This window comes from Myxocyprinus asiaticus, chromosome 44 (assembly GCF_019703515.2).
Source record: "Myxocyprinus asiaticus isolate MX2 ecotype Aquarium Trade chromosome 44, UBuf_Myxa_2, whole genome shotgun sequence".
Lineage (NCBI taxonomy): Eukaryota > Metazoa > Chordata > Actinopteri > Cypriniformes > Catostomidae > Myxocyprinus > Myxocyprinus asiaticus.
The window spans coordinates 34,991,178-35,017,910 of NC_059387.1; the positions used below are offsets into that span (position 1 = coordinate 34,991,178).

Sequence of the window (26,733 nt, forward strand, 5' to 3'; positions counted from 1 at the left end):
ATGTTTTTTCATCCTTGCTAAACAATTCACTAAGCCATGCCAAAACCATCTCAACATTTCAGGTTAATTGATCCTTAATAAATGTTTATTTAGGCATTTATAGGAACAACAATTTAATTAACTTTAAACTAATACTTTATAAATACTTAAAGTTATAATAAAGTGTTACCAAATTTAGGTTTTAAGGATGTTTAGATATTTTTGCTGGCAAACAAGACAAAATGACTTTTTTTATTGATTTTTTTGCAGTGTAGTTTGAGTGTTTTGTTTCTAAAAGTCTCTTAAATTTTGATGGTTTCATGCTCTCACATTGTGATCGACAAAAAAAAAAATAATTAAAAAAATAAAAAATAAAATATATGTATATATATATATATATATATATATATATATATATATATATATATATATATATATATATTTTATATTTTTTCCAAAAAAGTTTTGGAAATTTTATTTTTATTTTTTCCTTTGGAAAAATTTATATTTACCCCTTTGGAAATTTTTCTCTTATTTTAAGCATAAACATCATTAAAAGTTCTTAGATTTCTCTGCAAACAAGACTTTACATCTTATATAATTTTGCTTGTCATAGAAAGGTGTTTAGATATTTTTTACTGTACTGGAAGTGTGGGACTAAAATCAATCCCTGTCCAGCCATGTTAATTCTGTTGTCTTACATTTGAGATCGTTAGTTATCATGTTTTAATTTATTAATTTGTCTAATTCTAATCTCAGTCTCTGAGCTGACTCTATTGTTTTCATTTCGAGTGGACAGTACACTGGTGACCATGTATGATCCATCACACAAGAAACAATGAGTGTGACTAGTCACTGATGACATGACTCACCGCGGTCATTTACCGTGTTAATTAAAAACATGAAGCTGGAGGCTCTGAGAAATTGAGCAGCGGTTATTCTACCAGAGGATGGGGGGTTAGATTAAAGCCACTTCATAATCCTACAGAATTTGGTAATAAATTGTTGATAATAAAGATCTTGTATTTTAAGGTGTCACTCATTGATTTACTGTGACCTTTTAGCCGTTACCGCAGTGAGGGTTTCATCATTTTGCATTTTGTCTGTTGTTCATCAGCAGTTTGAATCTGTAGGGAACATTCAAAGATGAGATGATGGTGCGTGCGTCTTGACAAATGATTAACCAGGACAGTATAAGTGGGAAAAGACAGGCCACTTGTAGAAAAATGAATGCGGAAAATCAGAACAATTGACAGTTCTAAGAAAGGAAGATCCATTTTTCAAAAGAGCCATTTGCTTTATTGCTAAAGGCATTGCCTGATCTTTTTAGATCTGAAATGTGCCCCACAGCTTTTTGTCATGGGCAATTTTGTCCCCACCTGCTGTAGAAATAGCTTGCGTCTGGGACGTGTCTAGTACATGAGTCAAGATCTCCAGTTTCCATTTGTTCAAGTCCAGCTCCAGTGGCAAACCTGCACTAGAATTGGTTATTTTTAATGTTATGATTAGTGGTCGATCGATATATCGCAGAGACTGATAAATCGGCCAATATTCTGAATTTTTTAATTATCGCATCGGCCGATTTGTTTCTTGATGGTACTGAGAATCGCCTGCTTGCATATGAAGTGACTGAGACTTGTAAACAACCAGTCACAGTTCATTTTTGTTGTTATGTGCCATTGTGTGTTACTACAATAATAGACCGGTGTGCAACACAGTGTCATTTAAATGGTCCACATATCAGAGCCGCGGCAGACGCGTTTGAGCTCATAATGTTAAAGCGCTCGCCTGTTTCATTCTCCCTCTCACTCCTCAACAGTTCCCTGTAACTTTTAACTGTCTTGTCTAATGATAAAAAGACAAATATCAATAAAACTAATATCATATATTGTCTGCAAATATGCACATATCTTGTTTAAACAGATGTAATAAACCAACCTCACAAAACTTGAGCAGATCCAGCATCCCATGGAGCGCTCATTTATTTATCTCTAACGCACATATTCTAACAGTCTCTCCTCAACATTTTGCTGTCACTTTTAACTTTCTTTTCTAATGATAAAAGGCAAATATCAATAAAACTTCTATTATATACCGTCTGCAAATATGCACAGATATCTCATTTAAACAGATTTACGAACCTCACGAAAATCCAGTGTTTTCTTCCCGACGAGCGCTCATCTAATATCTTCCTCTGAAGCGTGTTTTCCATCGGCCAGAATCAAAACTTCAGGATCAGGATCAAAAGTTCCTCTCATTCATAAATCATGACGGTCCATCTGTAACAATCCAAGCAGGCGATCCAGGCCGTTTAAACTGTCAGGAGATTGAGGCTCATGGTGGATCCGCACAAGCGTGTGAGTGCAACTTCAAGGCTGCGTCCGAAACCAGAACCCGAAACCCTCATACTCATAGCGAATAATGTTTCGGTTAGTTCAACAGGTCATTATAGTTTATAATGTGGCTGATCCATGTATTAATCCACTGAGCTACAAACTCCCAGAACCAACAATGTCAAATGCGGGGATAAAATTACCAAATTAAATGTCAAATGTTAATTTGAGCACTTGAAATGGCCAGAAACAGTTACATTGTAGTATTTTATTTATTTTTTTATTATTATTTTTATACATTTCTGTTTGTAGTGCAGAAACCTCTACATGACCAAAACGATTCATATGCAAGTAAATCCGGGTCCACATCCACAGAATATCTGGGCTGACCATCAACAGAGGAGCCATGACATTCAGCAAGATATACATACAGTGTCCTAGTTATATCATTAGGTCATGCACATAGAATGCTTGTAATATATATGCAGATTGTCCAATCTGTTTTTATGGGATTCAGTCTCTGGTTATCTGCTAAAAGATGATTTATGAAAATGGAACCAGCAACACATGGAGTCACTGTAGATTGAGTATCTCGACGAACAGCCTTATAGCTAACAAGTCCAAGTATAAGAACTATATTGATGATTCCCTAAATGGATTGGAAGGTCAAATCCAGGCCTGTGAAGCAAGGGAAGTTACAGTATGTTAGTCTGTGCTTACTGTAATTTATGTTCACCTGCAAGCAAGATTTGAAAGAATACTTCACCCCAAAACGACAGTTCTCACCCTCAATTATTATTAATGCACCCTAGTGTCGTTCCAAACCCGTTTGACTTTCTTTCTTCCATAACTAGAGACTCCATAACTAGTCACTTACAAGTGTATTTATTAGTCATGAATTACTGTCTTATTTCTGATCCCTAAACTAAAGTGTTACCAAATATATTATGCCATTTTGCTTCTCTAGTTAATGTATCTTGCTTCAAGGATGTTTAGATATTTTTACTGGAAAACAAGGCAAAATACTCTTTTTTTGCAGTGTATAATCTGACCCTCCGCAAATATTCTCAAATGTCATTTGCACTTCACACATTCAACTTAACAGTGTTGTGATTTGTTATCATATGACTTCATAAGGCTTGGAATATAGCAGACTAATCACATGGACTATTTTCTGACACTTTTATGGTTATTTCTTGGTCATTTTTGGAACTCGACATCATCCGTCCCCAGTCATTATCATTGTGTCAAAAAGAACATCCTGCTGTGTTCCACAGAAGAAAGTCAAACAGGTTTGGAACAACATGAGTGTGAGTAAATGCTGACAGAATTTTCATATCTGGATGAACAATCCCTTTACATTCACTGTATTTTGTACACTGAGTGCGAGCTGTGTAAAATGTCAATGGTAAATGAATTCATATTCCCAAACAGAAAGCACCGCACACGCTCCTGTCTTTAACTCAAATCACAACTCTTGTTAGCCGCTGCGTCTGGCCTCTTCTCTAGGGCATGCGCTTGCTCTTTCTCTTGCCGCTGACATTCTCGTGTTTGTTTGTGTCTGATCTGCATGAGGGACCTTTTATGATGTCATCTCTGATATGTCTCACTGGTGGCAGAGACTGTACTGTACAGACATTTGAATCTGGCTCTGTAACTTCTCAGTGTCAAGTGTGCAGATAAGATCCATGACTTCATCAGGGCGATTGACACCCACAGGGCTCTTAACGACAGCAAACTCCATGACTAAACTCAGCGGAATTCCCGACTGGATTAGATATTCCCATTGAACAACAGTAACTCTGTTTTTGCTGTTAACACTTTATATTGATTCTTATACAAAGAAACAAACAAACAGAATAAACAATATATATATATATATACATATATATACATACATATATATACACTACATACATATATATATATACAAAATCAACTTTAACCCCCATTATTTCCCCCTCCCCAACCCCACTCTGTCCCTCAACAAACATCCCTGTGGTCAAAGCCTAAATTACACAATGCACACATACAAACAAACAAACAAACAAACAAACAAAAAATATTTGAGAAAATACAAATATAAAAATCAACATACAAAGAGAAAAGAAAGAAATCCACAAAGAACACAATCCACAATTGTGAAAAAAAAAAAAAACTCTCTGTTTTATGTATCTGACAAGACATTTCCTTGCTTTGTCCCCTGACTCAAAGTATGTCTGTCTTGCCCTGAATAACCAAAACTCTACCTTCTGTAACAAAATAGTATTATATCTATACTTTAGCTGAGTCAACTCTCTAAGACTATTGGATGACATTCGGTGCTTCAGCTCTGTTTCAGCACTTTTAATACTCTTTTCTAATTCTATGAATTCCTGTGCTTTGATCTTTTTAATGAATGAGGCATTTTGTATGATCCGCCCCCTAAGGACTGCCTAAATCGTCTCCAATGCCACGCCCACAGAGGACACTGAGGACCAATTGGTGTCTACATAAACACTGATTTCTGTCTTTAACATTTGTTAAAATGCTGGGTCCTGTAGGAGGGATGTAATAAAGCGGCATCTATATGATTTTCTTTTCTCTATATGCGGCAACATCTCTAAACACACCAAAGCATGATCGGAAATGAAAATGTTCCCAATTGAGCAGTCAGTGGCAGATGGAATAAGTTGCTAGTTGTATATATATATAAATCTATTCTAGAGTAAAGCTTATGAGCTGATAAAAAAGGTGTAGTCCCTACCAGATGAATTCAGAAGTCTCTAAATGTCCAAAGGGTCTACACACCTTTGCATCACTATGATCAAGGACCGGATCCATTAAAAGATTGACGTCTCCACACAAAACCATTGCATGGAGGATCCCAGCAGCTTGTAGCTTTCCCTCAAGATCTATAAAAAAGTTCTGATTATCAGCGTTGGGTGCATAAATATTAGCCAAAATAAAAATTTGCCCCTGTATTTCAGCCAAAACATTATTGACTCTTCCTAAATTATTTTTGATCTGTTTGAGACATTTAAATTGTAAATGCTTACTTATCAATGTGATGACTCCCCTGCTCTTACTCGAACCAGCACTACAAAACACACACCAACCCCATGCCCTGCCAAGTTTTTCAGCTTCCTGTGGAGAAAGGTGCGTTTCTTGAAGGAACACTATATCAAATTTTTTCGTTTAAGAAAAGATATAACCTTCCTTTTTTTTATAGGGTGCCCAGCCCATTAACATTTGAAGAGAAACATTTTACCTATATTAAAGTGTGACATACTGACATGCAAAGAATATATATATATATTTTCCTTAACATTAACCGTGCCATTAAACTGTACATAAATGTGTTCAATAAAATAAAAAAATAAAATAGCCCCAGTAAACAATAACATTGAACCCACACAGTGAACAAATGAGCTCAACAAAAAGTCAACAAAGGGAGAAGAAAAAGAAAAAAAGAGAGTCAGGCAGGAGCCAGTGGGCAGACAACAGAACAACAAACCCTCTCAGGCTGCATCAGTAAAATGCACAATGTGCTGTCTGTATTGTTGATAGAGTGCAGGGAAATTTACCCACTCACACCATTGATTTAATGAAGGCCATTGCTTGTCGTTGGAATATAAATGCTTTGAGTCCATCCTTGCCGTCAATTCTCAGCTTAGCAAGTTAAAGCAGTGCGACGCCATACCTTCTGTTGGTGCAGTAATATTTTACACTCTTTGATCCCGCCCCGCTTCACTTGTGTAGCTCTAGCAAAGTCCGGAAAAACCATGATGTTGTGGTCCTCCCAACACAACTTGCCTTTATTTCTCGCCGCTCGTAGAACAAAGACTCTGCCAGCCGACCACAAGAATCTTGCCAGGATAGCTCGGGGTCTGTCACCCTTTTGGCACACTCAGCTTTGAGCTGGCGGTTCGCTGTGTCAATCAAATTTGGAATGAGCCCCTCCAAAAACTTCACCATATCTTGACCTTCTTTTCCCTTTGGGATTCCAACGAAACAAACATTATTACGTCTTCTCCGATTTTCCATATCCTCTAGTTTTTCCCACACCTGTTCAACATTAGCCTTGGTAGCAGGCGGGCTAGCCTGTAGCTCTCTAGAAAGTTTCGCCTTCATAGATTTGGTCGCACGACATATTTCTGCGAGGCCCTCCATGTCGGTCGAGATTTTCTTTAGTGCTGCATAAATGTTCGAGATATCCCGACCTACATCATGAAGCTCGCTGTCATTATCGACTGGACCTCCGCCATCTTGATCCTGCAAGGCGTCTGACGTGTGAGAGCGTAAGTGCTTTTTAATGTACCCACAGCCCGATGATTTAGAATTTTTCGACATCCTGCACTCCCAGCATAGTTTAACACACAAAACTATTACAGTTCTCACCAGTTAATATTGCTTAAAATGATAATTGAAACAAAGTTTAAGCGGAGCTCGCTTCTAAGCTACCAGCCCTCGCATAGTGTCATGTGACTCCACAACCAGTGTTAACTAAAAGAAGTGATGCACTAACTTAATTTTAGTGAATCATTTCTTCTGGACAGTTCATGTAAATGAACCGGTTAAAATAAATGATTCACTTGTATTTAGCGTTTGGAACTCTAATTAATTTTGGTGAGTCTGTTCATTCAGATTTATGTTAATTAGCTACCGTAGTTCACATAAATGATTCACTGATTCAACTGAGTGCCTATGCAGCCTTAAATGGACTTTGTCTTCTTTTCTGAAGCAACATTTTTGGTTAATTACTGCTTTTTATCACTATATTTTGGCTTAGTTATGCAAAATAGAGTGATATCTAGATTTATTAGTTTTTATTCAGGGTTCATTTCTGTGTTCAATTTAATATTATCTCAGTTATATAAAATAGGTTGTTTTCTAGTTTTATTAGTTTGTAATAAGTATAAATTTAAGTGTTTAATTTAATGTTGTATCATGGGTGTTTTCTAGTTTTATTCGTTTTTTATTCAGAATAAATTTCAGTATTCGATTTAATGTTGTCTCAGTTATATAAAATAGCTTGTTTTCTAGTTTTATTAGTTTTTAATTAGTATTAATTTCTGTGTTCAATTTAATGTTGTCTCCGTTATATAAAATAGGATGTTTTTATTAATTTTTTAATTTCACACTCAAAAAAATATTTTAGCCTATTTTTAAGATTTATGTGTTTTAATTTCATAACAATATCCCATCAAATTTAATTGTGTAATATTTAACACAATTAAATTATTAAAACTTAAAAATATTTTTATTTTTATTTTATTTAAAGTAAATTTTGTTATAAAATTAAAATGCGTAAAAAAAAAGTATGTTACATTTTTATGTTGTCACCCTAATTGTTTAAAAATATTTTAGCATATTTATTTTTAAATTAATGCATTTTAATTCCATAACAAAACTCCATCAAACTGAACTGTGTAATATTTAACTAAATTAATAAAACTTAAATTATTTTATTTTTTATTTGATTTAATAAAACATTACTCAATCAAATTTTGTTATGAAATTAGAATGCGTAAATCTTAAAATATTTTGTGAGTGCACCCTAATTAAATATACAACAATCAGGTGATTTTATTTAATTCTACAATCAAAACTTCTGTTTTTTATATTTAAAAATATTTTCTTCTTTAAATAGCATCAATATAGTAAGCTACTGTTTCTTATTAATGTACGGTTAGGGTAGTGTAACTAACTACTTTTTAAAATAGCAGCTTGTCTGTAGTTTTTACCACTTTTAAGTAATGAGTAAATTGTGACTTGAGTAACTACAGTTTCAAAGTAGCTTCCCCAACACAATTCACAGCCTGATCATTAAAAGGTGAAATGTGTAATTTTTGGATGTTAAAATACTATGGACCAATGGAAGACTGGCTTTAAGAGTGTTTGGGAATTTTGAATTTTTAACATTTATGCTGTTGGTGAAATATTTGGCTTTTCATCTGGAATAGTTATGAAGGCTGATGATCGTTTGTACACACATTTCTGACACCCTTAATTTCTAATTCATTCATGTTCAGACTTGTTTTTGCCACCTCAACAGACACGGGTGGACTCGTGATATAGTTTGTTTGGCTGCATGTGCATCACAGTGAGGTTTAAAAATCGGATCTCTGGCCTGGAACGATCGGGTCCATTCAAACACAGAGCCATGATCTCAGTGACAAGCTGCTCTCCTTCATAGCATCAGAACCGCTCGCCCACACAATACACAGAGAGAGAGAGAGAGAGAGAGAGAGAGAGAGAGAGAGAGAGAGAGAGAGAGAGAGAGAGAGAGAGAGAGAGAGAGAGAGAGAGAGAGATGGAGAGCAGTGTCCTGAGGTAACCTCGCAGCCACTGGATCTTACTCCTCATCGTCTGGTGGGCTCTCGTGTTTTATTACCTTTATCTGAGAAGACTGCTCACAAGCAGAATTTTCTTAATCAGTATTTTTGCCCTGTTTTCCAGTAAAATACCTAAACATTGTTAAAACCAGTTAAATTTAATTGAGAAGCAGCATTGTGCAAGATAATAAGATGTGCTTTCAGGGAGTAAATCTTGAATTAAGTTGATTTATTTATTATAGCATTTGGTGGCACAGAATGGCACTCGTAACCATTGAAAGGCTCTAGCACAATCAGTTTGAACAATACATTTAGGTAGTTGGATAGGGCATTGGAGACGCGACTCTAACGTGTTGGAGGGCGCAGGGTTTAGTGACCACGCTTGCGTCTTTGGTTAAGTCCTTAACAAGCAATTATCCTAATTAGAGACCTGCCTTTAAGATACACTAGATGTGCTGTTTTGAAGGAATACGATCATTTTTTAATACTTAATATTGTCTGAATTTCATTGCAATTGTAATTTTTGAAAGATTGATACAAAGGTTTTTCACACAGTGAATATTCAAGTGGTTTATTTCACACTTTGTTTAGATGATCATAGTTTTAAACATGTAATAATTTGTATTTTTAAAATGGATTTTCATAGTTTAATATTGAAAGTCTGGGACAAGGCTAAATAAGTCAAATCTATCCATAAAATGCATTTGAAAAGCACCAAAAATAAATGATGAAGGTCTGGTGAAAATTTTTCGATTTAGTTTTAATGAGACCATCATAAAACAACAAAGAAAGAAAGAAATTGCATGAAATTGCCCTAAATGTAATTTTTTTTACATATTTTTATTTTTATCCCCTTTTTTCCCCAATTTGGAATGCCCAATTCCCACTACTTAGTAGGTCCTCGTGGTGGCGCGGTTACACACCTCAATCCGGGTGGCGGAGAACAAGTCTCAGTTGCCTCCGCTTCTGAGACCGTCAATCCGTGCATCTTATCATGTGACTCGTTGTGCATGACACCACGGAGACTCACAGCATGTGAAGGCTCATGCTACTCTCCGTGATCCACGCACAACTTACCACACGCCCCATTGAGAGCAAGAACCACTAATCGCAACCACGAGGAGGTTACCCCATGTGACTCTACCCTCCCTAGCAACCGGGCCAATTTGGTTGCTTAGGAGACCTGGCTGGAGTCACTCAGCACACCCTGGATTCGAACTCATGACTCCAGGGGTGATAGTTAGCGTCAATACTCGCTGAGCTACACAGACCCCCTACATGGTGTTATTATATCAACTAAGAAATAAAAATAAACTTGCTAATCTATTGAATAGATAATTAAAATTCAGGTGAAATTAATCTCACCACCTTATTCAATGTGTCAGTTTGAATATGTGTGTGGGTGCCAACGCCAAAATTCAGCAGGGCAGAAAAAGCTTGAGACCTTCAGTGCTGTTACAACAGAAAAGCTGCAGGGTTTGCTCTCTCTGTCTCTCAAAGGAAAAGCTGCTGTCTGAAATTCTGCTGCGAGGCGAGAAAACAATTCCAGCATGTTGGGTTTTTGTTCAGTTGCACTGGACACAATGTGGGCTACATGGCCTTCTGGGCATGAGTTTCTGAAATGGTTTGGAAAGAAAGACCGGGTTTATGCACTGCACTCTGTCTGAGGAAAGACATGAACACTAAAAGTTGTTTAACCCCTCATTGGTGGCACGGTAGCGCGAGAACATTCATTAGTGATGGACGTCTATATGTCTGTCATGTCTTTGACTACTATTATTACGTGGCTCTCTGGAAAACTGGAATGTGATTGGTCAATGGAGGCATTTGACCGCTCTTCCATTCAAACGATTTCCCTCAAAGCCGTGCAATAGTTTATATCTGTCATATCACTCCACACTCTCTTTCTAATAATTCAAGGATCAATATCAAATCAAAAAGTCCAGTTCTTTATATTTTCAGAAGAAAATCTGAGTGGTGCATGCTCATGCAAAAAATCGCTGTTTCAATGGTGGTTGCCAGGATGTTGCTATACGGTTTCTAATGTGTTGTGAGTGGTTGATAGCACACTGCTATGTGGTTGCTAGGATGTTTTGTCTTATGTGGCTTACACTATGACCCTTCTCTTAAGTCACTTGTTTCCCAGCGAGAAGTGATGAAATCATGTGCTAAATTACATTTATATTGTTGCTCTTGGCAGATACCTTTTACAAATACTTTAACAGGAAGTTAAAGGGCAGTTCACCCAATCATTACTGTCATCATAACTCACCCTCGATCCTGTATAAATTTCTCTCTTTCGAGGAACACAAAAGAAGATGTTATGCTGCATTTACACCTTGCATTAACATGTGTTTTCAGTGATCGGGTTGCTATTTGATAGCACTTGACCACATTAAACGACATGTGTAAATGCACCCAAGACGCATTGTGATCGGATCACTGAAACCACTTTCGAAGGTGCAAAGGGACGGATTCTGACCACATTCAAAGAAGGTGTAAATGCAAACGCATTTTTTTATCCAGATATAACTATAGTGATTAAAGGAATATTTTGGGTTCAATATATGTTAAGCTCAATCGACAGCATTTGTGGCATAATGTTACATAAAATGTCATTAATGTAAAATCAGTAAAATCATGTTAACACACATACTGTTTACGTCTTGTGTCTATACTTTTGAAACAGTGAGTATTTTAACGTTCAAAAAATTGTCCCCATTGACTTCCATTTTAAGTGCATCACTGAACACAGATTTGTGCTTTTTTTTTTTAAAGAAAACGAAAGATGAGTCGAAATTCATTTTTGTTGTCATCAACCTTGCTGTCTTGCAATTTTGCCACATGAACAATGAACAATATCCCATGAATTATTCCATTGGAATACACTTGGAATATCTCATATCTCTCCTCGAATTCTCACTCGCTCTTGTCTCTCTCCTGTTTTCTAATCACCCGTGACACTCACGTGAAACCAGGCTTCACATGCGCATTTCAGTTGAGAAGCAAGATAAATATCATTTTTGGTGGCTGCCAAAAAATGTTTAGTAATTGTCAAAGTGATGGAAAAAGGATTTGAATTATCCATCAATGTTTTTGTTTTTTTCTCCCCAATTTGGAATGCCCAATTCCCAATGCACTCTACCTAGCTAACCAAAAAGGTCCTCAGAACATCCCCTAAATGACCTCTACGAATGTCCCACGAGCGTCCATGTGTAGGGTCCTCTTGCCGTCCTCCGGATGTTCAAGGGGAAGTTCACAGGACGTCCATTCAGGATGTTTAGGGGACGTTTACAGGACGTCCATTCAGGACATTTAGGGGACGTTCACAGAGGCCATTTAGGGGACGTTCTGAGGACATTTTTTTGTTAGCTGGGTTAGTTTAATTTTTCCTTTGTCTGAGTTGCAAGGTGTCAGGTCTGATAAAAAAAGGGAACACATGGGCGAATGGATATTGCAAGTGTTGTTATGGAAATGTCAGATGAGGTATATAGTTTGCCGATATAGGGGCAAACTCTGGCCCGAATGAAAATTAGACATGTAGCGAACGTTCGGAATGACCTCGGAACGTCCGCCAGTGAACATTATAAAGCGGATGTCCTCGGAACGTCCGCCAGTGAACGTTACAAAGTGGACCAAATGCAGACCTAAGTGGATGTTTGCAACATCTGGGGGACATCTCCTGTTTGCTGGGTAAGTCCTCGTGGTGGTGTAGTGACTCACCTCAACCAGGTGGCAGAGGATGAATCTCAGTTGCCTCTGTGTCTGAGACTGTCAATCTGTGCATCTTATCATGTGGCTTGTTGAGCGTGTTACCGTGGAGATGTTGCATGTGTGGAGGCTTCATGCTATTCTCCACGGCATCCATGCACAAACCACCATGCACCCCACCAAGAGTGAGAACCACATTATAGTGACCACGAGGAGGTTACCCCATGTGACTCTACCCTTCCTAGCAACCGGGCCAATTTGGTTGCTTAGGAGACCTGACTGGAGTCACTCAGCACACCCTGGATTTGAACCCGCGACTCCAGGTTTGGTAGTCAGTGTCTTTACTTGTGGAGCTACCCAGGCCCCTCTAATCCATTTATGTTTTTAAAATTCACTCAAATACGAAGAATTTTCAGTTACCTCAGCATCTGATATAATATGCAAGTAGCGTTTTTCTATTTTGCACAGGTAACTTTGATCAGATCTCTATTCGATCACAGTGGAGATACGTTTGACTGCAAGGTATTCTTAGTCTCAGTCACTATTCACTGTCACTGCATCTTTATTTTCTCCACACAATGAAAGTGAATGGTGACTGAAACTAACATTTCCCCTAACATCTCATTTTGAGTTCTTCTGAAGAAAGACATGCAGGTTTGCAACAACATACAGGTAAGAAATGATGACAGAATTTAAATTTTGGGGCGAAATAACTTTAAAAGTCAATACTCACCAGTGGTATTAAAAATGTTAAAATGCATTGAAAATTTAAACAGCCATATATAATGTTACAGCCAAATATAACACCATTTGTATGTCGAATTAACAGGTTTATAAAGGCTTATACATCTGTAACATCTTTAAACCTACTAATGAATGAATGAATGAATGTTCAGGCTGATTCAAGTTTCAAGGAGTCACTTGTTGAAACCATATGTCACTGTGTTAGCTACGCACTGGCCGGGATTTCAGGGTTTCAGTGTGCAGATGTTTCTATTGTGCTGTGTGATTTGTGGCATCAGTGTACACTCAACACCGCAGACTTGTTTTAAGGATGTTTAGCTATTTTTACTGGAAAACAAGACAAAAATACTATTTAAGAAAATTATTTTTGCACTGTAGCTGAAAAGTTCTGAGCAATTACACTGTCCTCTTTCCTCCTCAGCTGTGAAGAAACCACTTGGACAGGAGCCTCAGGATGAGAAGATGGCAGCCACTTTGTTTCCACCGGGTCCTGACAGTCTACACCGGTTCACTCGTGAGTCCCTGGCAGGAATTGAACAGCGGATCGCCGAAGAGGAGGCGCGGAATGCCAAGGAGTACCAGGAGGACCTGGGTGACGTGGAGCCGCCCAAGTCCCGGCCCGACCTGGAGGCCGGCAAACAGCTCCCACGCATCTTCGGAGACATTCCGTCCGGACTGGTGGGCGTCCCACTGGAGGACATCGACCCATTTTACTTCCAGAACAAGAAAGTGAGTGTACTGGGCCCATAGTGGACATACCATGAGTCCAAAAGTGCTTTATGACATTGCTGTAAAAGGATAGATGAATGTTGTTGAGATTGTAGATAAAGATTCTGTTCCAAAACATAGTGAGCCTTCTAAGGCAGTATTGTAGCTGAAATTGAACCTCATAATGACTAATTTGGAGCACTCTACTCTACATGTGTGCCAACAAAGGAAAAGTTAGAGTAACTTTGTTAAATTTAGATAAGAGACCAGCTAGGATCAGCAAACCATCATAGTCTTTAATTTGAAAGTGATAGTTCACCCAAACATGAAAATTCTGTCATCATTTACTCACCGTTTGTCGCTCCAAACCTGTATGACTTTCTTTACTCAGTGGACCACAATAAGACAATGTTAGACAGAATGTTAGGGACCAACAACCTCAGTCACCATTTACTTTCATTGTATGCACAGCAAAAAAACATGCCCTTGTGGATTGTTTTTGTCTTATTTTCGGTAAAAAAAAAACAAAATCTAAACATTCTTTAAAAAAATCTTGCAAAATTTAATGGGATATACAGTGTGCTTGAAACAAGAAAAAAACTATTTGCCAGCAGGGTAAGAAAAATATAAACTGTTGTCCCTTTGAATCTATGAAAGTGAATGGTGACTAAAAATGTTTTGTTCGGTCTTTGGACTTCGACTTTGGGTTTGGACTTTTTTGAGAGAATCCAATGACTATTATTGATAAAGGACAGCTAGCATCAAGCATACAGTCCTTATATTTGTGCTGAATCAGAGCTACAGGAACAGCATTAGCTGATGAGTCAGTGAGCCGCTGTTAATACGAACACTGCTGCACTAGCTTCTCTCTCAAACACTCTTCCTTTCATAAGTTCAGGCAAATCTCCATTTCTACAGATTTCAGCTAAACTGTTTGACTTAGAACTCCTTTTAATGCCATTTTTCCCCCCAGTTTCGACTGCACTAAGCTGTTACAGTAGCAAATACTAAGACGACTGAATTTACACTTTATACGATGTCCTCTGTTAAACACCCTGAAAGTTTGGCCTCTCCTTTTAGACATTTTTGCAAAGTTACCCCTCAGTTTCGGAGAAATTAAATCCAAAAGACATTGGTATAGAAATATAACCTTGCTGAAAGTATTTAAAAATTCTAAGATGGTTTGCTGGTGTTAGTCTCCTAGACTGGCCAAGCTGGTGTTAGCTTGTTTAGCTAGTCTCTCAGCCTCGCCAAGCCGGTCTTTAGCTGATTTAGCTGGTCTTCTAGCCTGACAAAGCTGGATTTTAGCTGGTTTTTCAGTCTAGTTTAGCTGGTGTTTAGTGTGTCTAGGTGGTCTTCCAGCCAGGTCAAGCTGGCCTTTAGCTGGTCTTTCTGGTCTTCCAACCTGGCCAAGCTGCTCTTTAGCTGGTTTAGCTGGTCTGCCAGCCTGACCAAGCTGGTTTTTAGCTGGTCTTCCAGCCTGGTCAATCTGGACTTCAGCTGGTTTTTCAGTCTAGTTTAGCTGGTGTTTAGCGTGTCTAGCTGGTCTTCCAGCCAGGTCAAGCTGGCCTTTAGCTGGTTTAGCTGGTGTTCTAGCCTGACGAAGATGGTCTTTAGCTGGTTTAGCTGGTCTTCCAGCCTGGTCAAGCTGGTCTTTAATGCTTTTAGCTGGTCTTCCAGCCTGGTCAGGCTGGTCTTTAGCTGGTTAACTGGTCTTCCAGCCTGTTCAAACTGGTCTTTAACTGGTTTAGCTGGTCTTTTTGCCTGACTAAGCTGGACTTTAGCTGGTTTAGCTTGTTTTTCAGCCTGGTCAAGCAAGTGTTTAGCTGGTTTAGCTGATCTTCTAACCTGGTCAAGCTGGTCTTTAGGTGGTTTAGCTAGTTTTTCAGTCTGGTCAAGCTGGTGTTTAGCGTGTCTAGCTGGTCTTCTTGTCTGGCCAAGCTGGACTTTAGCTGGTTTAGCTGGTTTTCCAGCCTGGTTATGCTGGTCTTTAGCTGGTTTAGCTTGTCTTCTAGTCTGACCAAGCTGGACTTTAGCATGTTTAGCTGGTCTTCCAGCCTGGTCAAGCTGGTCTTTGGCTGGTCTTGCTGGTCTTTCAACCTGGTCAAGCTGGTCTTTAGCTGGTTTTCCAGCCTGGTAAAGCTGGTCTTTGGCTGGTCTTGCTGGTCTTTCAACCTGGTCAAGCTGGTCTTTAGCTGGTTTAGCTGGCCTTTTAGCCAGAAAATGCTGGTCTTTAACTGGATTAGCTGGTCTTCCAGCCTGGTCAAGCTGGTCTTTAACGCTTTTAGCTGGTCTTCCAGCCTGGTCAGGCTGGTCTTTAGCTGGTTAACTGGTCTTCCAGCCTGTTCAAACTGGTCTTTAACTGGTTTAGCTGGTCTTTTTGCCTGACCAAGCTGGACTTTAGCTGGTTTAGCTTGTTTTTCAGCCTGGTCAAGCAAGTGTTTAGCTGGTTTAACTGATCATCCAACCTGGCCAAGCTGGTCTTTAGGTGGTTTAGCTAGTTTCTCAGTCTGGTCAAGCTGGTGTTTAGCGTGTCTTGCTGGTCTTCTTGTCTGGCCAAGCTGGCCTTTAGCTGGTTTAGCTGGTTTTCCAGCCTGGTTATGCTGGCCTTTAGCTGGTTTAGCTTGTCTTCTAGCCTGACCAAGCTGGACTTTAGCATGTTTAGCTGGTCTTCCAGCCTGGTCAAGTTGGTCTTTGGCTGGTCTTGCTGGTCTTTCAACCTGGTCAAGCTGGTCTTTAGCTGGTTTAACTGGTCTTTTAGCCAGAAAAAGCTGGTCTTTAGCTGGATTAGCTGGTTTTCCAGCCTGGTCAAGCTGTTCTTTGGCTGGTCTTGCTTGTCATTCAACCTGGTCAAGTTGGTCTTTAGCTGGTTTAACTGGTCTTTTATCCATAACAAGCTGGTCTTTAGCTGGATTAGCTGGTTTTCCAGCCTGACCAAGCTGGTCTTTAACTAGTTTATCTGGTCAGCATAGACAGCTGATAAGTACATAAAACTCTTCTAAAACCAGCCAACAGGCTAGTCTGACCAGGCTGGTAGACCAGCTTAGACAAGCAAACCAGCTTAGGCTGGTTTTCTGCTGGGAACAATTTTGTATCTCTTAGGTGTTTTTTGTGCTCCAGGATTACTTAAGCATTTTGCTCATCAGTGTCATTCAATGACTCATTTAATAGTCAGTTCAAAATGTATCACCATGTTTCCATGCACAATCTCGGTTTACAGCCCAACACAAGCAAGTTTTTCAATGTATTAAATGTAATTGTTGACTGACATGGTCTCTGTGTTAGGAATCAGATGTGTGGCAAGAGACCAGCGACAGTCAGATCAAGAAATGGGGATTGAAAGAAATAGTTCTCCCCAAAATGAAAATGATGTCATCAAAGCAGAATATCTGTCCTCATGTTGTTCAGTACAATGTTATTTTTTCAGTAGAATACAAAAGGAGTTTTTAGCTGAATATCTAGGCCGTTATTTGCTGTTATTTTACATGCATTGTCTCTTTAATCATAATTTAAACCCACAGCGAGGGTAGTGTTAGGGTTGGATTCCCCTCTGCCCTTCCTGCCTTGTTTTGTTACTCTCCAAATCTGCTCATGTGGACCTGCAGTTGGCAGATGATATCCCAGAGGAAATGTGAGGAAAGTGGAAACAAACAAGGCAAACTTGACCTACATGTTACATAAGAGTAGAGAACATACGGCCAGAGAGAGCAAGCTATTTAGAGAGGCTACAGAGGCTACAAAGGCCACGGCTCTAGAACGCTGAGAAAGGCACCTAGCATGCTGCTAATAAAGATGCCGAGCAATAAAAGGGATGTGCCGCCACATTTTGCCACAGTTGTGGCTGTAAAATATGCTGACCCTAATGCTGCCTACCTGCAATTATTCTTTGCGCCGTGACTCCTCGCATTATTTATGTGATGGCAAGATGGTGTAAATCGAGCTCTGCGAGGGGGCCATGAATCCTCGGCAACCGAACGGCATGTTTGTGCAGCACAGGAACAGAAAAGCTCCCAGGTACTGCCAACCATGGCGACAGACGGGCATCCCTCGAGAGCACATATTCTCCCTTTGTGCCCTGTAGTAATGTATTTTTGTGTTATGGACACACTGGAGTATTGTTTCCTGCTTTATCATCGTAATTACAAGCTTGTTAGATAAACCTGTTTTTCTACCCTCTCAAAAATGTGCCATGCTTACCAATTTGCCATTGTTGCTACAGTAAAACTGGAATAACTTGATTTTATCCACCACTTTTATTAAAAGAAATGACAAAGATTCTTATAAAGTAAAAGGGTCATTTTATAATAGTGGTAATAACTACAGTAATAGAAACAAAGTAATTTGGGTAAAAATCATCTCCAAGTCAGTGAGTACTAGAGCACAACATTGCCTGCCCTTTTCATATGGGAGAGCGACTTGTTTGCTTAATGCACAGTGCATAGAAATGGACGGTCGCTGCAGAGCTCTTTTGGTGCACATTGTTTGCTGTGATTCTCTGATTGGTGGATAGTTTCTCCCCAGGATCATGGGTAGTGTAGTTCATTACCAGGAATTTTTTTTTTTTTTAATAACTTGAAATAATGCAGACTGATGGCTTCAACAGAATCATGTACCATCGATTAACAACCTCAGAGCAAACAGTACGTCTGTCTTTAAAGATTTTATAAGTTAGTGTTAAAAATCAGTTGCCCTATGGAAAAAATTAAGGGTGGTTTTATTTGCGGATCCAGACTGTTGCGCTCTTTAATGAGTCATTTTTTGCATGAGTGCTTGACTTTGCTTGACACTGCTTGAGAATTGAATGTGGTAGTCATGTTGCTGAATTTGAATAAAGCAATAAGCCACTAAAGGTTGTGCATTACAGTGATTTTATTATGGTAAGGGGTCTTCTTAGGCATTGCACTTAATAGATGGAGATTTCCACTGTTGTTGTTTTCTCACTGAGCTCACCTTAAATTTAGGTCAAAACGAGGTATCTTTGAAGGCAGCCTCACCTTTCTGCCTCCCTTTTGCAGAAGTCTTAACAACCGAGGCATGCCAAATGATGCCTAAAAGCTCGCTAGGTTTTGGAACAGAGCTAGAAAGAGCAAAGGAGACTAGCTAGATCAGGGGTCGGCAACCTTTTTGACATGGAGTGCCATTTTTTATTTTCCTGGTCAATGGCTGTGCTCGCGCTGCGCGTGCAAGCCATTAGCGCATCACAAGCCGGTCAGCTATTAAGCCCTTTTCAGTGAATCACACCTGCAAAATCCTAAAACATTATTTCCAGGTTTAATTTATACTTTGAATAGACACGATGTGGGTTTATATTTGCTCTTCGTTTAATGTAATTTTGAGTGTGATTGTGGTTTAAGGAGGGTGTACCTGTATGCTGGGTTGGACATCTCAAGGATTAATAGTGGTGTTTTCCTTATTACATCACATGTTGTTCTGAAAGCAATAAACAAATGAAACACGGAATGTAGGCCGTCATCCGTGCAGCCTGACCGAAGCAAAGCAGGTGCATTTACTTGCACGATTAACCGAACGTGAAGCACTGCCGGCACGTGATGCACGAATCAAACGAGTCTGTTGGGTATACTGCAGTCTCGTCACATTTTAACTTTATGCTCAGCCTCCCATTTAGCTGATGAAAACACGCTGCATGATCATGAGGAAGGATTACATCAAGATGTAGATTGGAATGCAAGTGCGGAATTTATCTAAATAAAATAGTCAACTCCTCTCTCGCCGTTGCTGGCGTGCCAGTGATTACCAGCATTGGCACGCGTGCCATAGGTTGCCGACCCCTGAGCTAGATGTTAATAAAGATGGTGTATGTAAGAATGTCTTGTTAAATAAAGTATTTTTTTATTATTTTAACACATTAAATAAGCTTGTAAATTAAACTTGTTTCAGCTTCATGTTGTTTTTTGTTTTTGTTTTTTTTTTATGTAAAAGGTCACTTTTTCTTTCTTTTCTTCTTACTAACCTTTCTTTCCTGTCTGTGTTCTTTTCTCCCAACAGACTTTTATAGTACTGAACAAAGGAAAGGCCATCTTCCGGTTTAGTGCCACGTCTGCACTCTATATTTTTAGCCCTTTTCATCCTGTTAGAAGAGCATCAATAAAGATTTTAGTACACTCATATCCTTTTTGCTACAACTGAAGGTGTAACTGTGAATTCAGAAGAGTTCTGAGGCTTTGCATTGATTGTGCAGTGAGGGTTTCGGTCCATTTTACAGTATCTAAATATATGAGTATCTAACCTATGACATCAGGACTATGACAGGATTTCTAAACTTTCGCAGAAAGTACTTTTATTACTTTAACAAGTATACTGAGGTTTTTAAGACAATAGTTGTGAAAGGCAAAGGTGCGAAAGGAGAGTAATGCATAAACGGCTTAGAAAAATCTCAAATGTGATTATTTAACATCATTGGTTTCACCTAGACACCAATGAGATTAAGCAAATTGAGAGTTTTGCTGAAGTCTCCTGCTATTCAGATGCTTCTCCTGAGAAAAAGACTCCCGTAATCTCACATGTCTCCTCTAGTGTTTTAGAAGACATCTCAACAATGTCTCAGACTGTGCTCAGATTTACCAAGATACCAAAGTCTACAATCAAAAGTCAATAAATCTTAAAATGAACTCAAATAAAAATTAAAAATGTAGCTAGTTAAATGCAACCCACATTTATTTTATAGCTCTATGCCCTTGCTGTATGTCGACAATTGACTCAACTGAACAATTTAATTGTTTCTATTTTTATAAAAAAATAAAAAATAAAATAAAATAAAAATATATATATATATATATATATATATATATATATATATATATATATATATATATATATATATTAAATGTTTTATATTTTTTATATTTCTTTTTTATATATATTTTTATATTTTTTAATTTAATTTAATTTAATTTAATTTAATCAAATTAAGGAATTTTAGGAGACAAAGTTGATAGCCGTGAAAGTGCAACAACTTTGTGATTATTTTTCCGGTGGAGTTTCCTAACCAAACAGAGGACATCCACCTAACATCAGTGAATATGAGAATAAGTTCTCGCCTTCTTTGCAACTGAATGTCTCACTATCTGACATTCAAAGGCTATGCCACATATGAATGTCTGTTGAGTGACCAAAGCCAAGTTCAGATGATTGTGTTTTCCCAAAGCTCCGTCCACACTCGCACCAATCACTGCTAAAAATACCCCACAGCCCTGTTCGCCTGGCTGACATGTCCAGAAATATTGGACTCGTGGACACTTTGCTAGTGTGGAGTTGATAAGCAGGTGAAGCGGGTTTGCACTGAAGGTGTCGCGGTGGGCAACTCCAACCCCCCCTTCACATCACACCCCTTTTATGGTTCGACAGCCCGCCGCACATCCAGCCGCCCAATATCAGCCTAAGTGGTGCCCTGTCTGATATAAAGCTGAACATACTGACCTGAAGTATCGTTTGAAGCATGACACAGACGTTACAGGAGGTGTGTTGAAGCCAAGTTAGTTTGATAGATGTCATAATTAGACTAGTGGCGTAGCCAGAAACAATGCTCTGGGTGTGTCAAGGAAAAACAGCGTGTGCAAGAAAGTGAAATGTACCATTGACAACCATTGCATCAATTTCTTTTTAGCTCTAATTTCTTTTAAAGCCACGCTTAACACATTAATGCCACGTTTATCAGTGGATTAGGTAGGTTAATGTAACCAGATATTAGGCTTAAAATGTAGTGATGAAATCTGAAATTCCGTCATGATTCGATTTTATTATTTTGGACCAATTCATGATTATTTTACAATATATTTTGAAGACCAAATGTAAATGGAGGCAGCCACAAATGAAAGCAACAAATGAATCACAAATATGTAAGACATAATATACAGTTAGCCGGGCGTTATTGCAAAATATACCCCGACAGGGTGATCAGGACTCTGACACGAAGCGGTGTACACTTGTATCACCCTAAAGGGGTTTATTTTGCGATTCCAACCAGCTGACTGTATATTATCCCACTTATTACATGGCATCATACCAAATAAATAAATAAATAGACATGAAATATTGATTTGTGTTGAAATAGCATTATTATGTGAGAAGAAAATGACCGCAGAGACTCCAGAAACAGCTAAATTCCACCTCTGGTTCTGTTGTTGTTTATTTTGAGAAAATGACCGTCTGACTCCTCAATATCCTGCTTATTACACAACTACTTGCTTAATAAATAAATAAAGAAATGGACATTATATATTATTTGAGTTAGCAATATCACTTAATCCCTGGATGTGCGCTCATTAATCAGAAATATCAGACTGCTGGATAGAGCGATTGACCAATCAGAATAGAGTATTCCCTGAGAGCTGTGTAATAATTCATTATACCATAGCAGATGTTTTGCCAGTGACCAGTAAGTGCCCATGGGCAAAGATGGCAGGAAGCAGGTTGTGTACTTCTAAGCTCTGCATGCGCTAGCCGAGCAACTGCCATTGAGATGAATGGGATTACTAACGCTAGCTCTCTCCAGGTACATTAGAACTCCTTGGGCATGTAGGTGAGTGTGTGCCATGCGGTCGAGCAGTTCACTTTCAGGTATCGACACAGACGGCACACATCCGTGCTAACAGCATATTTCCCATGAGAGCCGAAGCCTGGAAACATGCTTGATTAAGCAGTGCCACAAGAGCGCATTCATGGGACACAGTCTCAGAGAGACAGGGAGGGTGAAACGCAGCCCGCCGTGCCATGCTGAAGTGATTGGACTCATTAGACAAACGTGAGAGATGTGATTCTCAAATCAGGCAGACCTACCAGAGAGGAAAACAACTACAAAACACATCCTTAGATGGCACTGAGACTCTGAGGCTTTTCCCAGAGCTGACAAGCAGAACTTTTGATTGTCACGTATAGTGCATTTAGAAGACCGAGAGTTAAGCACTCAAGGGCCATGTACATGCTGCAAAGTTTTGGGAGTGACAGCCACATTTAAATGCAGAACTGAAGAGTCACTTGCAAACTTCCAATAGTTGATATAGTGATAACCACAGCAATGAGTGCATTTACATGCACGATCTTATACCGATTATGCTTAATAAACCGACAATTTGTTAGGTCATGTAAACAACATAAATGGTTTTCTTTTAGTGGGGTAAGGTCCTAAACAGTTTAAGCAAAAACTGATCAGCACAAGTAGATTTTTTGACAATTACACTGATTTTGTGTTGCATATAGTAAACTTTACTGGCGTTTTACTGGCTTATCCAATGTGTGCAAGTGTTGCGTGCATGTCTATTTGTGAAATCGATTTAAAATCTCATGTAAATGTGGTTTTCTTTTGATTTCTTTTAGGTCGTTGTCAGCATATTGATGTGCATGCAAACAAGGGATGGGCATTTCAAGTAATTTTGTAGTCGAGTACTCTAACACATAAAAACGAATAATCGAATATTTGAAGTTTAGAATTTAAGTTCAACATTCAACCTTTATACACATTTTCTTATGAAAAAAAATTTGCACTATGCATAAACAACTTCTAAATAAAAAAAACAAAAACATTTGCAGTTGCACATAGAAACATACTTTCCAAGTGTTCTGAAGAGATATACTCACTTTAAATCATTTAAATGTTCTTTCGGGCATCCAAAGCGCCAACCAATGCATTGAGTTGTATCGGCAAGATTTAGGTGAGGAAAGCAGTTTCATTGTTAGCAATGGCAGGAAAAAGCACAAAGGATAATCAAATTGCAATTTTCGATTAGTGTTTATTTATTAGTCGGTTATTGAAAGCTGAACGAGTACTCGATTAATCGACTACTCATGCACATCCCTAATGTAAACACGCTCACTGTTTGGCCTCTCATGACTCTATACAAAAAACACGGATGCCATCAGTTTAACTTGTTTGCTATTTTTGACAAATGGAATATTAGCAACCAGATCTGTACTGGATATTTAATGTAAATATAGTCGTCGTCACTGTGTAAATTCAGTTGTAGAATGCGGTTGTGTACTCTATGTGAACAGAATGGTATTAATCTTTAACTCTATACACTAAATACTAATTTCAGAGGAAAATGTTTTTGCTCAGAGGTTGATCTTGCAAAGCTCAGAACATTTAATGGACTTAGTTATATTTCAGGATGTAAGTATCAACCCTGTCTCAGATGTTTCTCTTAAAAATAATTAGGTGAACTAAAAATCGAAAAAAGTCATTTGTTGACATACAGCACGAGTATAGAGGTGGGATAGTGTGGATGGCAACCTAATGTAGAGAGCATAGCTCAGATCAGTTGGTCTTTGGAGAATTTAATGAGAAATGTTTGAGTTCATACTGAGATCTTGGAGACTTTGGTATGTTTGAATATTTGAGCACAGTTTGAGAGACTGTTGAGACACACATGAGATTACTGGGGTCTTTTTTCTCAGCAAAAACATCTGAGAATCAGGAGACCTCAGCAAACCTCAGCATCTGCTCTCCATTTAATCTCATTTCAGTGTCTAAGAGAAACAATTGAGCCATTGCAGAGACCTCATTTGTGAATTTTCTTTCCTATGGGGTACAGTAAAAACATTTTTGGATCCTTTCTTTTTATATGTGTCAAAACATGTTGTGTTTCAGTTATGATTGATGACTTCTTTTCTTAACCGTAACTACTTTATTCAGCCTTTTCATAATGTGCACTATTTTGACCAACTGTTGTTTCATGGCGATGTCAGAACCGGCGCAGTGGGCCAAATATGTCGAGTGAGTATCATTCTCTTCTTCTTCTGCATCACTCCTGTCTGTCCTTCTTAACCCGACTCCTAAACATCACTTATTGAACTGACCTCTGACCTCTGAACTGTTTGTTCTGATGTAAAGCTTTGCCAGGTGTTTTTTGGTTTATCAACGTCAATTAGAAAGTAAGTAAATGATTTGACTACCGGAACCATGGCACTGCTAATTACACATTTGTTATGCTCTACTGGAATGAAATCATGGTATGAATGTCATAAACAAACATAAACTCCAAAAATGTCAATAAAGTGAATGTTGTTCAAAAAATCCCAATGAAATTATGGGAATGAAAGGTAATTGTCAGACCAAGTTAGCCATTATATTTTTTCAGAAGAACATGGGTTAAATCTATCTATCTATCTATCTATCTATCTATCTATCTATCTATCTATCTATCTATCTATCTATCTATCTATCTCTGTCTGTCTATCTATCTATCTATCTATCTGTCTGTCTATCTATCTAACTATCTATCTATCTATCTGTCTGTCTGTCTGTCTGTCTATCTATCTATCTATCTGTCTGTCTATCTATCTATCTATCTATCTGTCTGTCTGTCTATCTAACTATCTATCTATCTATCTGTTTGTCTGTCTGTCTGTCTGTCTGTCTGTCTATCTATCTATCTATCTGTCGTTCTATCTATCTATCTATCTATCTATCTATCTATCTATCTATCTATCTATCTATCTATCTATCTATTTGTCTGTCTGTCTGTCTGTCTGTCTATCTATCTATCTATCTATCTGTCTGTCTGTCTATCTATCTATCTGTCTGTCTTTATGTCTGTGTTTATGTTTGTCTGTGTGTGTATTTATCTGTCTGCCTATTGTTCTATTTATCTGTCTGTCTCTCTATATGTCTAGTCAAGTCTGTCTGTCTGTCTGTTTGTCTGCCCATTGTTCTATTTATCTGTCTGTCTGTCTGCATATTATTCTATTTATCTGTCTGTCTCTCTATATGTCTAGTCAAGTCTGTCTGTCTGTCTGTGTGTCTGCCTATTGTTCTATTTATCTCTCTGTCTGTCTGTCTATCTATCTATCGTTCTGTTTATCTGTCTGTCTGTCTGTCTGTCTGTCTATCTATCTGTCTATCTATCTATCTATCTATCTATCTATCTATCTATCTATCTGTCTGTCTTTATGTCTGTCTGTGTGTGTATTTATCTTTCTATCTGTTATTCTTTCTTGGTGTCTGTCTGTCTGTCTATCTGGGTGTCTGTCTGTCTGCCTGCCTGTCTGTTGGTCTTTCTGTCTGTCTGCCTATTGTTCTATTTATCTGTCTGTCTCTCTATATGTCTAGTTAAGTCTGTCTGTCTGTCTGTTTGTCTGCCCATTGTTCTATTTATCTGTCTGTCTGCCTGCCTATTGTTCTATTTATATATCTGTCTGTCTGTCTGTCTATCTATCTATCTGTCTATCTATCTATCTGTCTGTCTTTATGTCTGTCTGTGTGTGTATTTATCTTTCTATCTGTTATTCTTTCTTGGTGTCTGTCTGTCTGTCTATCTGGGTGTCTGTCTGTCTGCCTGCCTGTCTGTTGGTCTTTCTGTCTGTCTGCCTATTGTTCTATTTATCTGTCTGTCTCTCTATATGTCTAGTTAAGTCTGTCTGTCTGTCTGTTTGTCTGCCCATTGTTCTATTTATCTGTCTGTCTGCCTGCCTATTGTTCTATTTATCTATCTGTCTGTCTGTCTGTCTATCTATCTATCTGTCTATCTATCTATCTGTCTGTCTTTATGTCTGTCTGTGTGTGTATTTATCTTTCTATCTGTTATTCTTTCTTGGTGTCTGTCTGTCTGTCTGTCTGTCTATCTGTGTGTCTGTCTGTCTGCCTGCCTGTCTGTTGGTCTTTCTGTCTGTCTGCCTATTGTTCTATTTATCTGTCTGTCTCTCTATATGTCTAGTCAAGTCTGTCTGTCTGTCTGTGTGTCTACCTATTGTTCTATTTATCTGTCTGTCTGTCTGTCTATCTATCGTTCTGTTTATCTGTCTGTCTGTCTGTCTATCGTTCTGTTTATCTGTCTGTCTGTCTGTCTGTCTGTCTGTCTGTCTATCTATCTATCTGCCATTCTGTCTGTCTGTATGTCTTTCTGTCTATCTATCTATAATATCTATCTGGGTGTTTGTCTATCTGTCTAGTCAAGTCTGTCTGTCTGTCTGCCTATTGTTATACTTAT

At 38.4% G+C, this 26,733-nt stretch overlaps 1 protein-coding gene across 1 annotated transcript in view; it reads left to right on the forward strand.

Annotated features, from left to right (window-relative positions):
• LOC127434613 (sodium channel protein type 4 subunit alpha-like) overlaps positions 1 to 26,733 on the forward strand; it is a 175,406-nt gene that overhangs the window by 21,356 nt on the left and 127,317 nt on the right. The window contains exons 2-4 of the mRNA XM_051687455.1: positions 13,506 to 13,813; positions 19,799 to 19,917; positions 24,432 to 24,521. Of these exons, the coding sequence (XP_051543415.1) occupies positions 13,547 to 13,813; positions 19,799 to 19,917; positions 24,432 to 24,521 (476 nt within the window). The 5' untranslated portion in view covers positions 13,506 to 13,546. The remainder of the gene's footprint in view (positions 1 to 13,505; positions 13,814 to 19,798; positions 19,918 to 24,431; positions 24,522 to 26,733) is intronic.